Source organism: Amphiprion ocellaris, chromosome 19 (genome assembly GCF_022539595.1).
Source record: "Amphiprion ocellaris isolate individual 3 ecotype Okinawa chromosome 19, ASM2253959v1, whole genome shotgun sequence".
Lineage (NCBI taxonomy): Eukaryota > Metazoa > Chordata > Actinopteri > Pomacentridae > Amphiprion > Amphiprion ocellaris.
This window is the reverse complement of record NC_072784.1, coordinates 11,137,206-11,152,753: the sequence shown is the minus strand read 5'-3', so window position 1 is coordinate 11,152,753 and position 15,548 is coordinate 11,137,206. Positions and strand designations below refer to the sequence as shown.

Genomic DNA, 15,548 nt, shown 5'->3' with positions numbered 1-15,548 from the left:
CACAAAAAGATGCAGAAATAACACAAAAAGGCGTAAAAAAAATTACAAAGACACAAGAAAATGCAAAAATGACACAAAAAGATGCAAAAATGACACAAAATAAGAAAAAATACATTAAAAGATACAAAAATGACCCAAAAAGATGTAAAAATGTCTCAAACAATGCAAAAATGTGCAAAAAAATGTGCAAAAATGACACAAAAACATGAAAAAAATGACATTAAAAGATACAAAAATGACACAAAAACATTTAAAAATGACACAAAAAGATGCAAAAATGTTTCATAAAAATGCAAAGAAAAATCACAAAAAGATACAAAAATGATGCCATAAGATGCTTAAAGATTCAAAAATGACACAAAAAGACATAGAAATAAAACAAAAAGGTGTAAAAAATAATGCAGAAATGACACAGAGATAAGATGCAAATAGAAACTGTGGTTCTGTGTTTAGAAGGAGCTGCTGCCATCGTTGACCTCTGCATGACTTATTGTCTGGCAGTCAATCAATACTTACATCCGATTGGCTCGTCAGATGACATATGGCTGCCTTTCAATTTAACGGTCAGGGGTCAGAGTGGATTAACAGAAACACAGAAGACGAAACAACCAGACGAGCTGAACAAAGTTCCAACAAGCCGATCGCTTCTTCTGACAGCTCAAAGCATGAAATCAGTTTTTGATCCAAATATGAGTCGGACAGTCGACGAGCTGCAGCCTCAGAACCCATCAAGAGGCGAAGCAGTCGAATTACAGCGTGAAAGTGAGTCTTTGGTCAGAGTTTTTCTCCCCAACAGCTGCACTCATGTTGGATTCATCGCTTCGGGTTTGGAGACGTTGCAGCAGAGTCACAAAAATCACAAATATGATGAATAGAATACCAGAAATCAGAACATTTAAAACAGAAAGTAAAACTGACCTGAAACACTTTGATCAAACCGGATTAGTGCAGACGAAAAAGAAGGGAAAATGACACGCAGACACAAAATACACATAAAGATGCAACAAATGACACAAAAAGATGCAAAAAAAAGACACAAAGATGCAACAAGGACAAACAGATGCAAAAAATGACACAAAAAGATGCAAAGAAGACACAAAAAGATGCAAAAAAGACACAAAAATGTGCAAATAAAAGAGACACACCTAAATGTAAAAAAAATACCCAAAAAATGTAAACATGACACAAAACAGAACATTCTGGGAACTAAAAGAAAACCCCCTTTTGAAAGCATTTGTAGAATGTTGCAGAACTTTCCCAGAATGTTTTTGGGAACAAACTAAAAATATAGTTTAAATAACAGCATTATTTGAACAGAAAAAATATCTTTTAAATGTTCCTTGAACATCAGAATGGAATGGTTTCTTTCAAACATTATTAGTATTTGTAGGTGATATTTGCCTGTGATGTGGAAACAACACGTTCCAAGAAAGTTCTGTAAAGTTCTAGTGATGTTTTAAACAACTTATAAACCTTGTTTTTTTAAAAAAGGATAGAGTTCTCTGCAGACTTTTAAAAAATGTTTTTAAAACATTTTCTGAATGTTGCAGTGAGAACCTCCTTCCCTTGTTTTTATGTAACGCTGTGAGAATGTTCTAGATTAATGTTCTTAATGATGTTCTTTAAACATTCTTTAGCATCCGATTAAGAAGTTTTCTCGGAAACGTTATTAGAACTATTAGGTAATGTTGGACAAATCTATGGGTGTGTACAGTCGAAGATTAGTCTCTTTACTGTGAGTGTTTCTGTATGACGTTTTTTTCGGGTTCTATTGATTCTGCTGGTTCCCCTGGTTCTCCTGATTCTGCTAAGTCCTTTGATCCTCCTGTTTCTGGTGTTTCTCCTGGTTCGGCTGGTTCTTTTAGTTCTCCTGGTTCTGCTGGTTCTGCTGGTTTAGCTGGTTCTCCTGGTCTTGCTGGTTCTTCTGATTCTCCTGGTTCTGCCGGTTACACCAGTTCTCTTGATTCTGTTAGTTCTTCTCGTTCTTTTGGTTCTGCTGGCTCTCCTGGTTCTGCTAGTTATGCCAGTTCTCCTGGTTCTGTTGGGTCTTTTGGTTCTCCGGTTTCTGATGTTTCTGCTGGTTCTCCTGGTTCTGCTGGTTATACCAGTTCTCCTGCTTCTGCTGGTTCTTCTGGTTCTTTTGGTTCTCCTGGTTCCGCTGGTTCTCATGGTTCTGCTGGTCCTGCCGGTTCTCCTGGTTCTGCTGGTTCTCCTGGTTCTGCTGGTTCTCCTGGTTCTGCTGGTTCTCCTGGTTCTTTTGGTTCTCCTGGTTCCGCTGGTTCTCCTGGTTCTCCTGGTTCTGCTGGTTCTCCTGGTTACGCTGGTTCTCCTGGTTCTGCTGGTTCTCCTGGTTCTCCTGGTTCTGCTGTTTCTGCTGGTTCTCCTGGTTCTGCTGTTTCTCCTGGTTCTGCTGGTTCTTTTGGTTCTCCTGGTTCTGCTGGTTCTCCTGGTTCTCCTGGTTCTGCTGGTTCTGCTGGTTCTCCTGGTTGTGCTGGTTCTTTTGGTTCTCCTGGTTCTGCTGGTTCTCCTGATTCTCCTGGTTCTGCTGGTTCTTTTGGTTCTCCTGGTTCTGCTGGTTCTCCTGATTCTCCTGGTTCTGCTGGTTCTCCTGATTCTCCTGGTTCTGCTGGTTCTTTTGGTTCTCCTGGTTCTGCTGTTTCTCCTGGTTGTGCTGGTTCTTTTGGTTCTCCTGGTTCTGCTGGTTCTCCTGGTTCTGCTGGTTCTTTTGGTTCTCCTGGTTCTCCTGGTTCTCCTGGTTCTGCTGGTTCTCCTGATTCTCCTGGTTCTGCTGGTTCTCCTGGTTCTGCTGGTTCTCCTGGTTCCACTGGTTCTCCTGGTTCTCCTGGTTCTGCTGGTTCTCCTGATTCTCCTGGTTCTGCTGGTTCTCCTGATTCTCCTGGTTCTGCTGGTTCTCCTGATTCTCCTGGTTCTGCTGGTTCTTTTGGTTCTCCTGGTTCTGCTGGTTCTCCTGGTTCTGCTGGTTCTTTTGGTTCTCCTGGTTCTCCTGGTTCTGCTGGTTCTCCTGATTCTCCTGGTTCTGCTGGTTCTCCTGGTTCTGCTGGTTCTCCTGGTTCCACTGGTTCTCCTGGTTCTCCTGGTTCTGCTGGTTCTCCTGGTTCTGCTGTTTCTCCTGGTTCTGCTGGTTCTTTTGGTTCTCCTGGTTCTGCTGTTTCTCCTGGTTCTGCTGGTTCTTTTGGTTCTCCTGGTTCTGCTGGTTCTCCTGATTCTCCTGGTTCTGCTGGTTCTCCTGGTTCCTACGGTACAGCTAACATGTGGAGCGCTGACAGATTACTGGTGTCTGGATCACTGATGTAACAAACTGGGTCATGGCTCAGCGACCCGTTTCCAGCAGTCGGACCTTTTAGTTGAGCAGCATTTTGAAAAGATGCCACAGACGGATTATTTTTCATTCTGCAAATCTTCAAACGGACACGAGTTTCTGCTGCTTCTTTAAAGGATCTTCAGTTGGAGTTTTCTTCCATTTGTCTGCTGAAACATTTCGGTTCTTCTCATTTGAATTCGGTTCTGATAAAAGAACAACCGAAGCGTTGATGCGATAAAAGAGTTTATTTCATGTGAAGCAGCGACATGCAGAAAACAAACACTGAAACCAAAACACCTTCAATCAATTTTACAGGCATGTTTGGTGAAAGAGTTATTATTAGTAAAAATACTGATTTGGCCTGTTTTAAAAATTTACCATTTTATAATCATTATTTTACTTTTTTTTGGTTTGTTTCTAGCAAATACCTGTAAAATAATTATATTTTTAAAGGATTTAAATAGGCCAAACACTGTAGAAGAACAAATTCCTATTTTAAAAACAGATTTTTCATCATCATTTATGTGTGTAAATTTACATTTCTTCTAAACTTTAGTAGTTATTACCTGTAGTTTAACAAATATGGGAAAATCTGTAAATTAACAGTCACAACATTATTATTTCTTAAACTTTTATATGCAGTATCTGTAAAATAATGATATTTGTTAATGATTTCAATACATTTTTTTAAATTATGTAATTTCATTGTTAAATGTTGTAAAAAATTGAGTCACCATCAGTAAAATGTAATTTTATTTTCAGGTATTTTACTAGTTATTGGTAGTAATTTAACAAAACGGGGAAATTTTGTAAATTAACAGTAAATTGTTGATAAATTTGTGTCACAGAATGAAACCTGCAACAAGTAATGACTGTAAACAAATGCAAATTTTAAATCTAATTCAGTATTTAAATATTTTTTTCTCATTAAATTGCATTAATTTCTGTGTTAAGGCTAAATTTAACGCAAAGGAGCTCACATCATAGAACCTGAAGATGATAATAATAATAATAATAATAATAATAATAATAATAATAATAATAATAATAATAATTATAATAATGAAGTTAAAAGGAAGATTTGGCAGCAGAGTGAAGCTAGAAATGTTGAATTTTCCACCGTTTTGTGTCAAAAATGTTAATTTTTAGGTGCCTAGGACTTAAAAGCTACCAGGTGATAACTTGCTTGTGTCGGGAAATTTGCAGAATAAAGAAATTTATAGTGCAGAAGAAGAAGTTAGTTGGAGGTGGAGGTGGAGGAGGAAGAGGAGGTGGCCTTCTTCTTCATCACCCTCCTGCTGGTCTGTCGGGGCACCGGAGCCGGAGCTGGACCAGGACCAGCAGCAGCCGGGCCGCCGTTGGCGGCTCGACCCGCCTTCACCTCATCGATGAAGGTTTCTATGGCGGCGAACTTCTCGGTGAGGTCGCCCAGGTGAGACTTGAGGGCGTTGAACTCCTTATAGAGGTCGTCCAGAGCCTCGGACAGCGGCTGGATCCTGGAGACGACAATTTACACAAGTTTTAATACAAAAATCTGGAGTAATAAACCTTCCGGACTACAAAACCCAGTTTAAAAGGCTTGTTGTGGTTTAAAAAATCCACAATAAATCAAAGCCATAAACCATAAAAACAGATTACAGGAGGTCCTCGGAACTGATTATGGGCGGTTCAGCATACCTGCATTTCATCGTTACGTCGGAACCGGTTCAATGGAACTAGTTGGAGAGTGGAGTGGATGAACATGTCGTCATACGGCGCTATAAGATGGCTTTGTTTACTGTTGCCGCCACATTAGATTATGCTACATTCGCTAACTCCATTATGGCTCCCAAGTGTAAGTCAGACTTACAGTTTACATTTTCTCTGGTATTTTCCTACCAAGTTGTGTTTCGGTGTGAGCTAATGACTGTTTTCGTTACTGTAGTTGTACAAATATGTAAACTGATCGATATTGTGATGCACCTAAAGGCTTTCTTTACATTTTCACCAGAGTTCTGACTTATGGTGAAAATAGACTAATGTCACACCGTAGGAATGGAACTCCGATGTAAGTCAAGGACCCCCCTGTAAATTGTTGGATTTTCAACTTTCCTGTTCAGATGACAACAAAACATCAACATTTTTTTAGAACCGATAACACCTAGTAACTTTGGTCTGTTTTTAAGATATTTGAACTCTTCCTGAGTCAAACTGGACACTTTTATGTAACCTTAAGTATGTTTCAAGTTATTGTGGACAAATTCTGAATTATTATGGACAACTTTACACTGAGAGAGAAAATCAAAGCTACTGGATCAATAAAATAAAGCGTGGCTCGAAAACAGCAAACAGAAGAGCAAGTTGTTGAAGATACCTTCAGCATGGTGAAACGTATTTCTAATAGCTGATGATTGGAGAGAGAAAAGTTTGTAGATGCTGGAAACATGGAAAAATTCATCATCATAATCAAAAATTGCTTTAAAAAAATGTTTAAAAGGGCAAGAAGTTGCCCAGAACGGTAAAAAAAAAATGGAATTACTCAAAAATGACCATGAGAGAAAAATCAAACCTACTGGATCAAAATGCCTCCAGACAAAACACTTGGAGTAAATGAAGGAGTAAAGTTCTCCTCGTCGTGTTTATTTGACCAAAGAGTTGTGGTCCAGCCGGCAGCTGCAGACAGAGTTGTGGGGAAAGTCGTTTCTTTAACGCTGCATAACAGCACGTTTCTATTTTGACGTCTAAATTGCAGATTCAGCTGCAGTTTCACGTCCACAAAGAACCAACAGAGTTTTGCTGCAGCCACATTCCTGCTGCTGTATTTACCTTCTGCAGCAATCCACAGAACCACACTTTGTTCTTTCTGCAGACGTTTGGGTTGAAGTTTTGGTTGCTGCTGCTACACTTGTTAAAAAAAAGTTTTTAACTGTAATCTTTTAAATAATTTACTTTGATTTTACAGAATGTTTCAATTTTGCTAAATTTCAGATGATATCTGGTAAAATCACGATTAAAAAAACAAAAAAAACCATTTTAACTGTAAAATAATGGTCCAAAACTGTAAGTATTGTCCACTATAAAAATCTCTACTTACTTTACAAATTGTAACTGTTTTATAGCATTTAAATCTACAAATATTACATATATTTGCTGATTTGAAGGAAACAAATAAGCATGTCAAAGATAGAAAAATAGAACATAACTTTTTAAAATGTCATTTTACAAATTTTCCGTTTTGGTCAGCTCTAGATATTTAGTGAAATTGCAAAATTGCAGCAAAAAAGCGTTAATCTCAAATTAACAGGTAATTTGTTCTTTTACGTTCAGTAAAAGGGATTGTAAAATTGAATAGGATTACTGTTTTTAGGTCTGTAAGACCCAAATAATCAAAAAATGAGCAAGAAATGAACAAATATATAAAACAACAAAAAAGTATATATATATATATATATATATATATATATATATAAAAAAACCCAAATATGGAAAATAAAATGAGCAAAAAAAGCTGAAAAAATACATATTACAGCATATTACAGTTTTGAACATTATAGTTTCCACTGTTTTTATTTCTTTTCTTTATTTCTTTTCTTTTTACTGGATTTTTAATTTTTTTTTTTTACACTGTAGAAAAATGGATTGAAAAATGGTAAATAATAAATAATGATGTCTACTCTTTTTTAAAAATATATTAAAGAATGGAACTTCACATATTTTAAAATAGCTATTAAAATCACAGACAAACATAATAATTTACTGTTAAAAAGAGACAAAACTGTAAATGTGCACATCAAAAATCAATGTTTATACAAGTGTTTGTCAGAACATGACAGTAAAAATATTATTTTACTGATTTTTCAGTCATTTTCGCAACTTTTATAGTTTTAGAACACTGTTGTTGTTATTGTGGCAACTTGGCTGCCAGATTTTCACAGTTTTGATTTATTTTATTTTAAAAAAATGTTATTTATATTTACAGTGGGGGTTGTGACCTTATATGCAAAGCTGTTGTCAAACTGTTGCCTGCTTACTTCAACCTTTGCCCCTTTTCACCCTTTTTGCCCCCTCCGAGCCTCCGTACCTGGCGTAGTCGGGCAGCAGCGACTGGTGGTCGTTCTGCAGGAGACCTCGCATCTGGTTCAGGATGTCGAACCTCCAGTTGTCCAGAACCTGAGTCAGGTTGGAGACGCCTCGCATGTTCACCCTCTCAGCTGCAAACCAGGTCAGAAAGCTCAGCTTAAAAGGTGCAAAGCTGCTGTTTAAAGGAATATTTTGACATTTTGTGTAAATTTATTTGCCGATAATCTCAATACTGACTGTTAAGATAACTGAATTTACTCCCAGATGTGTTCTGCTGCACATTATGAGAAAAAAAAGAACAAACAGCAAAGAAAGATTCTCCATGAGGTTCCTGAGGGACATTATGTTCAACACAAACTATCTTTTCTTTTCATTATCAGGTGCAGTTTTTAATATTTAATGTCCAAAATTTAAATTTCATGTCAATATTTCATGCAATATCAATCTAATGCTTCAGGATTATCCCCAGTATTACTCCTTGTTTTTCTGATTGTCTTACTTTAGATCGCTTTTTTTTTAAATTTAGTAAAATAATATACGGATGACTCACCACATTTATTGTATCATGTTTTCTGAGCAATATCTGGAATAAGAATTTAACCCTTGATTAATAAAATCTGATCTTATCTAGTCTTAGCTTAGCTTAATTGACCTTAATTAAGCTTAGCTTAACTGAACTTAACCTAATTTAGCTTAACTTAGCTTAGCGTAAATTAACTGAATTTAACTTAGCTTAACTTAGCTTAGCTTAACTGAATTTAACTTAATTTATCTTAACTTAAATTAACTGAATTTAGCTTAGCTTAACTTAGCTTAGCTTAACTTACTTTAGCTTAACTTAGCTTAACTTACTTTAGCTTAACTTAACTTAGCATAACTCAGCTTAGCTTAACTTAATTTAGTTTAGTTTAGCTTAGCTTAACTTAGCTTAACTTAACTTAGCATAACTCAGCTTAGCTTAACTTAATTTAGTTTAGCTTAGCTTAACTGAATGTAACTTAATTTAGCTGGACTTAACTTAGCTTCACTTAACTTAAATTAAATTAATTTAGCTCAGCTTAACTTAGCTTAGCTTAATTTATCTTGTCTTGATCACAGAGTTGGTTAAAAGTTCAAAGTCTAGATTTAATAAACTGGAACTTCCTTTTCTGGGTCATAACTGGATAATCATCTTTAGGTTTAAACCCTTTAATGGCCCAAAACAAGTCAAATAAATGCAGCTTAAGTTTGATGAAAAACCATCAAAATCTGACAACAATGCGTATTTTGTTTCTGTCCAAATGAAACAAGGAAGATTTATTGTCTTAAATCAGAAAAATTAACTTTGTTGCTAGTGTGTTTTGTGTTTTGGATAAAGCCAGGTGACCTGGTTCCCCTGTTACATCAAGCTAAGCTAAGCTATTCTAAGCTAAGCTAACTGCTATATATTTAGCAGAAAACTTGAAATGCTTTGTTGAATTTGATAATATGAGATGTTTTAGTGGGTCCAACGCCAGAATTAGCCACAAATAAAGGACTAAACTGATAACTGTTGCCTCCGTTAAGAGAGATTTTGCCTCTAAGTTGCACTTTTTTCCTCACGAGGCAGAATTTTGATCCCACTGGACGTGATAAAATATAAACAGATGCATTGACATGTTGACAGACAGGTTTTCTTTGTCTTTCACCTCTGCCCTGCCTTTGACCTCTGACCCGACGTAAACACATTAATCTGCTCACAGCCATCCCTGTAGTTCCACTCGTCCGTCGTCGTCGAGGTGGTTGCCGGGCGCCGCCTCTGGGCCAACACCGTTACCGCAGCAACGGCCAGCAGCATCAGCAGCACGCTCAGATTGGAGGAGGCCATGTTCAGACCAGCACCTGGTGGAGGAGGAAGGTTTGTTTATTGATTTAATCCCAGATTTAGCTAAAACCACGGTCAGTGAGGCTGAACATGTTTCTGCAACATCCACAGACGTGTGAAAGTCAACTGGTGCCTCTAACAAGAACAAAAACAAGTCTGAAATACTAAAAAAGACGACCTTCCTTAAAGAAAACCGAATGACTACAGGCTGGTTTTTAATCTACTCTTGTTCAGGTGTGCAGCGCCATTTATTGAAGGGAATCTTTAGTGCACAGTTTAGATCCTGCTGTGGAAAGTTTACACACTAGTGCCTCTGAAAAGTTTATTATTTTCCATTAATTGTTTAACAAAGTGAAAATTTCTTATATTCTGGGCTCATTCAAGTTAAATATTTAAAGCCTTCTTTGTTTAATTATGATTTATAGCTCATTAACATCAGAAATCCAGTATCTAAACTAAATTAGTATTAATAAATAAGTAATAAATTACTGTTTAAAGAGCATAAATGCTGTATTCTCAGTGTAGTTTTGTACATCAACCCACATATGACCCATAATCATAAATATTGACTGAAATTTTAACTGTCAAGAAAAACAAAAGACGACAACAACATTTTTACAAAGAATTATTTGTTCTTTTGCAATGTTTGAGTGTAAAATTACACTTTTTTTGTTGCTATCGTTAAATTAGCATATATATTTTGCAGATATTTGTAATTCTTTAAAATATTTTTATGTATATTTTTATATATATTTCAATATTAGGATTGGAAAAAATCCTTATTTTGCAGATAATTCCAGTTATTTGAAGGAAACACTGTCTATGTTAAGGATCGAAAAATGGCACATATTTTTAACTGTAATTTCCCAAATTTCCACCATTAAATTACAGATAATAACTAGTAAACTTTTTAAAAAATTATTAATTTACATTTTAATTATTATTTAAAAAAATAAACAGACCAAAACTGAATAATTTCCACATCAAAAATCAGCTTAATTACACAAAAACAAAAACAATTTTACTGTATTTAAATGTATTTTACATATATTTTTCATTATTTTCACCAGTTTTACTGGTTTCTACTGTTTTAAATGTATTTATTCCCTGTTTATTTTAATGTTGCATTGAATTATTCTGGTCTTGTGTTTCTTTTAGAGCAGATGTCTGAAGTTTGTCTTGTTTACTTCCTCTTTATTTATCCCTCGGCCTCATAAAAAGCAGACACTTTTTTATGTCGACTTTATTTGTCATCACTCACTTTGAGTTACATCTTCCATAAACTGCGCTGTGTTAAAATTGATTGCTTTAGCGGCTAATTGATTGATTTCAGAAATAACGGCTGGTGACGGCTGAATGAAGACTGAGTCTTGCTGTAACAATTCAATTATATCAGCAGCAAAACCTCTGATGTTTCTGCACATTTTGCATCTTCATCACAATCAGACGACCCAGAATCAGGACACGTCGATACTAACGGTTATTTGCATGACATTACAGTAATTAAATCACATATTCAGGCCCCTGTCTTCATGTTAGTGCTGCAGGGACTTCACTGAAATGTGTAAAAGCTTGCACTGCTTTGCCATCAATCCTAATAAAGCAGAGAGAAAGAAAATCTAAGTTCTCGGCATACAAACTTCTGAGTCTTCCAGGCGTGTCAGAGGGTTGAACAGCAGAAAAAGGCCTGGAGGCTACAAACTGTCAGCTCCTGCAGTCGACTCGCATTAAGGAAAGAGTCCGAGCAGCAGTCAGAGAGCCGACGCACAAAACTGAACTGACAGAGAAGCCTGGAAAAAGTGTGAGGAGAGCTGCAGAGGCATGCCGAGGACAAAATACCTCAGCGGCTTCTACAATAATACACAGAGCTGCAGCAGACTACACAGTCTGGGATCCACCGCTTACAGGAGTTAGGTCAGAAAACTGGCAGCAACAAGGACAAACCTGCTATGGTTCCCATTAATGCTGTGTTTCCTCCTCAGATATGGAGATTTTTGGACAGGAGGAGTCACATATTAGTGCAATCAGCTCCCTGCAGCTTCCTCAAAAACATATGTTTTACATGAATCATTTTTGTTTTCTGTGCGACTAAAAGAAAACACAGAAATTAGACACCTGGAATTCATTTTTCGCTAACCGCGTTAGGGGTTTGTTTCCATGTGGATCGCTCACTGTTTAGTGTTTGTTTTTGCTGGAAGACGTTCTAATAAACCAAATAGACCGCAAGAATGAGACAACAACATGCACAACAGCTTTACTGCACAATAATGAGACACTCTAGCTGCTCTGGAGTCTTAGAGCATATCCAGAATTATTTCCACTGTTCTGTTTCGGTGTTGGAGAATGATGTGACGATGAGCCCAGCTTGCAGCAATGGTGTCCCTACATAAAAGATATGGAGGGATTGTTTTAATCCTCCTGTTGTCTTCATTTAGCGACACCAAAAAATATTGTTTCCTTGTTTGAAAAAAGATTTTAAAAATTCAGCAAAAAACTAAAAGTAAAAAGTAAAAATTTAAAAAAAAATCCTAAAAATAGCCAAAGTGATGACATCTATATCAGTAAAACTTCCTATATTTTCTTTAAGAACATTCCCAAAAAAAATCAGTCAAAATCCAGCAAAATTTGCTGGATTTTGGTAGATTTTTTTTTGAGAATGTTCTTAAAGAATCATTTTTTTGACATTTCTTTTTTCCCACCAAAAAGTGTTCAAAAAAATTCCCAAAAATGTTGAAAATGTAGGCATGAAATTTTTTTTTTTTCACATTTTCAAACTTTAAAACAGGTCAATTTGACCCGCAGGACAACACGAGAGTTAAGTAAATTTTTTTTGCCCCTGATTTGAGTCATTTAATATTTAGTATCTCCTAATTTCTGTTCGACTGTTGGAGAATGGTCTGACTACACCTTATAATAAAAAGCTCTCTGTCATGGGATGTAGCAACAGTGTCTTTAAATAATTTGCTATTTTACAAAGTTTTAATGCAAAATTACACTTTTTTATTAACTAAGCAGCAAAAAGCTAATCATTTTACAGATATTTGAAAGAAAAAATATGTATATCAAAGACTGACAATAGAAAATACATTTTATTGTACAGTCATTTTACAGTTACACAATACAGTTAATTTGTTATTGTACAGTGTATCATTCTTGTATATTCTTGTATATTTTGTTAGTTTTTTCTTTCTATGTTTTATTTTATTTTATTTTATTTTATTTTATTTTATTTTACCTTTACTTTAGACCTGACTCTAATATTCTGTGTTGTTTTGTTGTTTACCCCTTTGTTGTTGAAAATCCAGCTGCTGTAACAGCAGAATTTCCCTCTGGGATTAATGAAATCTAAGTCTTCATTTTATTTATTTATTTATTTTTATAAATAATAACTTGTTCTTTTACAGTAACTGATAATAAAATCACACTTTTTTTCTTTAATTAAAGCAGCAAAAATATCATTATTTTACTGATATTTGCCATTATTTAAAGTGGTATATATCAAGTTTATAAAATGGTAATTACATTTTTTTTTATCTGTTCTTTTAAAGATTTTTGTCCTATTTTGTTAAATTACAAATAATGACTAGTAAAAACATGGGGAAAAATATTAATTTACATGTTAAATATGAAAAAGCAGGCCAAAACTGTAAATAACGTCCACTTCAAATATCTGCGTTTTTACAAATAGTGGTTTGCTCTTTTGCAATGCGTGACCATAGAATTACATTCTGTTTTACCACATTTATATCAGCGAGAAATATCATTATTTTATAGATATTTGCTTTTATTTTCACTGTTTTCACATTTTTGCACTCAGCAGCGTTCTAAAAAGTCATTTAAAAAATATATATTTCCACATATAACTCTTGTTGCCATATTTTCACAATTTTTTTCACTGTCAGTGTTTTCAATTTGCATTCAAGCAGCCACTGTAACCCCAGACTTTCTCCAAACCTAAGCTTTTTAGTTGCATAACTGTAACCAAACCTTAGCTATAGAGCCAGAAGCACAATCTTTCCTGGGTTCTTATTGGATGAAACAAAAATATAGAATCTATGCAGACAATCAGGATTTCAAGATCTACAGGTGCCAAACTGCCCACTTCATTCTAAATTCAACAAGTCTTCCACCTTTGTTGCAGATAAACAAACTCACTGAGGCTCCAGAGCACCAAAACGCCTCATAAATTAACATTTCTGCCTCCATCTCTGCTGCAGTTTTTCTCCTAACAAACATCTGAAACAACCATGAAACAAGTTTGCAGAGCAGAAAGACACATGGAAGAATCACAGAAGTCCCCAGAGTTGTTCAATATTTAAATGGCAGATGCCTTATTTAAATTCAACATGAATAAAAGTCCCATTCGGTTTCATCTCAAGCATGCATTATACTTACAGAGCTTTTGGTTTCATGCAGCAAGAAGACAGTTGCATTCTCACAAAGCAGAAACCGTTTTGCCTGTTTTTGTTCTAATCAAAGTGAAAAATCAATCATGAAAACAAGTCGAGCCTGAAAATTAAAGATGAGAAATAAAGTATATTTGTGATGTGACGACTGAGGACACTTTTCCCACTCATCCAGCTGTAAAAATTTCAAATCGCTGATCGATATCTCTGCACATACCTGCTATTGATACCTGTTGTTCAGCTGCTCCTCAACTGCAAAGCTTCCAGCTCGAACCTGCAGAAGTCAGTGACAGACATGCAAGAAGTGCAGGAAGACGGAGGAGGAAAACACACACCCCTGCTGCACACAAGCATGCATGCACATGTAGATGCACACACAGACACACACAGACACACACAGCATCTACCCCCGTCATTATGGAGGCCCGGTGGTGAGCACAGTGTGGTTTGGGTTTGAGGCGAAGCTCCAGCACCTTGGTTGATTTCATCTGGCTTGGCTACTGTGTGTGTCTGCGATTTTGTGTGTGTGTGTGTGCGTGTGTGTGTGTGCGTGCGTGTGTGCGTGTGTGTGTGTGTGTGTGTGTGTGTGTGTGTGTGTGTGTGTGTGTGTGTGTGTGTGTGTGTGTTCTTCTTCTCCGTGACCCCTGGATGAAGTCACGTCCTGGATCCTTCAGATATGAGCTCATTGGTAGGTTTTACCATCAGTCTGTGGTTGAGATCTGCTCTGTGAGAAAGAAGCACAGAGAGAAAGAAAGAATTGTAGAAAACACGGAGGGACTCAGTGATGCCTTCCAGAGGCCCAGAGCTTCAACGGGTCCTTGGTCCAGAGCGACAGTTACCATTTCCTACTGCTGAGTCAATCAAACAACCACAAAGAGACACAAAACAGCAGCAAAATGACTCAAAATTACTGCAGCGAAGCTCAAAATGACCAGAGAGAGAAGCAAAGCAACCACAGAGAGAAGGACCTGAGTAAACAGACACACAAAATGAACACAAATAGATGCAAAACAAGCATAAGTGGAAACTAAATGGCTCAAAGACACAGTAATAAATCCCAAAAGAACTCAAAATGACTACTAAGAGATGCAAAACGAGTACAGGAAGACTTAAAATGACCAGGAAAAAATGCAAAATGAACCCAAATAGATGCAAACCATTGACAAAAGCATGCAAAATTACCGTTAAAAAGACATAAACTGAAAAGAGAGAAAGGTGAACCAACCATAAACCGACTAAAAAGAGACACAAAACGAACATAAATAGATGCAAACAAGTGTAAATGGAAACTAAATGGTTCAAAGACACACTAATAAATCTCAAAGGAACTCAAAGTGACTACTAAGAGATGCAAACCGCATGCAGAAAGCCTTAAAATGACCAGAAACTAAATAAAAATAGATGCAAAATCAACCCAAATACATGCAAACCATCAATGAAGAGATTCAAAATTATCATAAACAATACTCAAGATAACTATCAAGAGACACAAAATGACCAGAGAGCGAGGTGAACCAACCATTAGCTGACTAAAAAGAGACAAATAGATGCAAAACCAATGCAAGCACAAACAATCTGATTTAGAGGGACCACAAAGAGAGCCAGGATCATCATTAAAAGACTCAGAATAACCAGAAAGGGATGCAAACCAAAGAGCAACATGAATGCAGAGTGCAAAAGGCATAAAAGTGGACTGCTATGATGCAAAACAGGCAAAAAAGAGGCTTAAAACTACCAGAAAGAGATGAAAACTAACAACAAAGAGGAGGAACTGAGTAAAAGGAGACTTAAAATGCACACAAATGAATGGAAAACCAATGCAAACAGGTACACAATAACTCCAAAGACGCACAAATTATCAAAATATACCACAAAGAGATGGAACTGAGGGACAAAAACCCCCCAAAATGAATGCAAG

At 36.3% G+C, this 15,548-nt stretch overlaps 1 protein-coding gene across 2 annotated transcripts; it reads right to left on the bottom strand.

Annotated features, from left to right (window-relative positions):
* Positions 1 to 3,552: 3,552 nt before the first annotated feature.
* Positions 3,553 to 14,004, bottom strand: si:ch211-76l23.4 (uncharacterized). 2 transcript variants are annotated; one of them, XM_035947249.2, is made up of 4 exons: positions 13,848 to 14,004; positions 9,101 to 9,241; positions 7,383 to 7,512; positions 3,553 to 4,818 (listed from the first exon to the last, which is right to left on the bottom strand). In XM_035947249.2, the coding sequence occupies exons 2-4, from the start codon at positions 9,225 to 9,227 to the stop codon at positions 4,560 to 4,562; spliced, it is 516 nt and encodes a 171-aa protein (XP_035803142.2). In that variant the 5' UTR covers positions 9,228 to 9,241; positions 13,848 to 14,004; the 3' UTR covers positions 3,553 to 4,559. The 2 variants fall into 2 exon arrangements, with proteins under 2 accessions (XP_035803142.2, XP_054860907.1); XM_055004932.1 differs by lacking the exon at positions 13,848 to 14,004 and adding an exon at positions 13,620 to 13,644.
* Between the last annotated feature and the right edge of the window lie 1,544 nt (positions 14,005 to 15,548).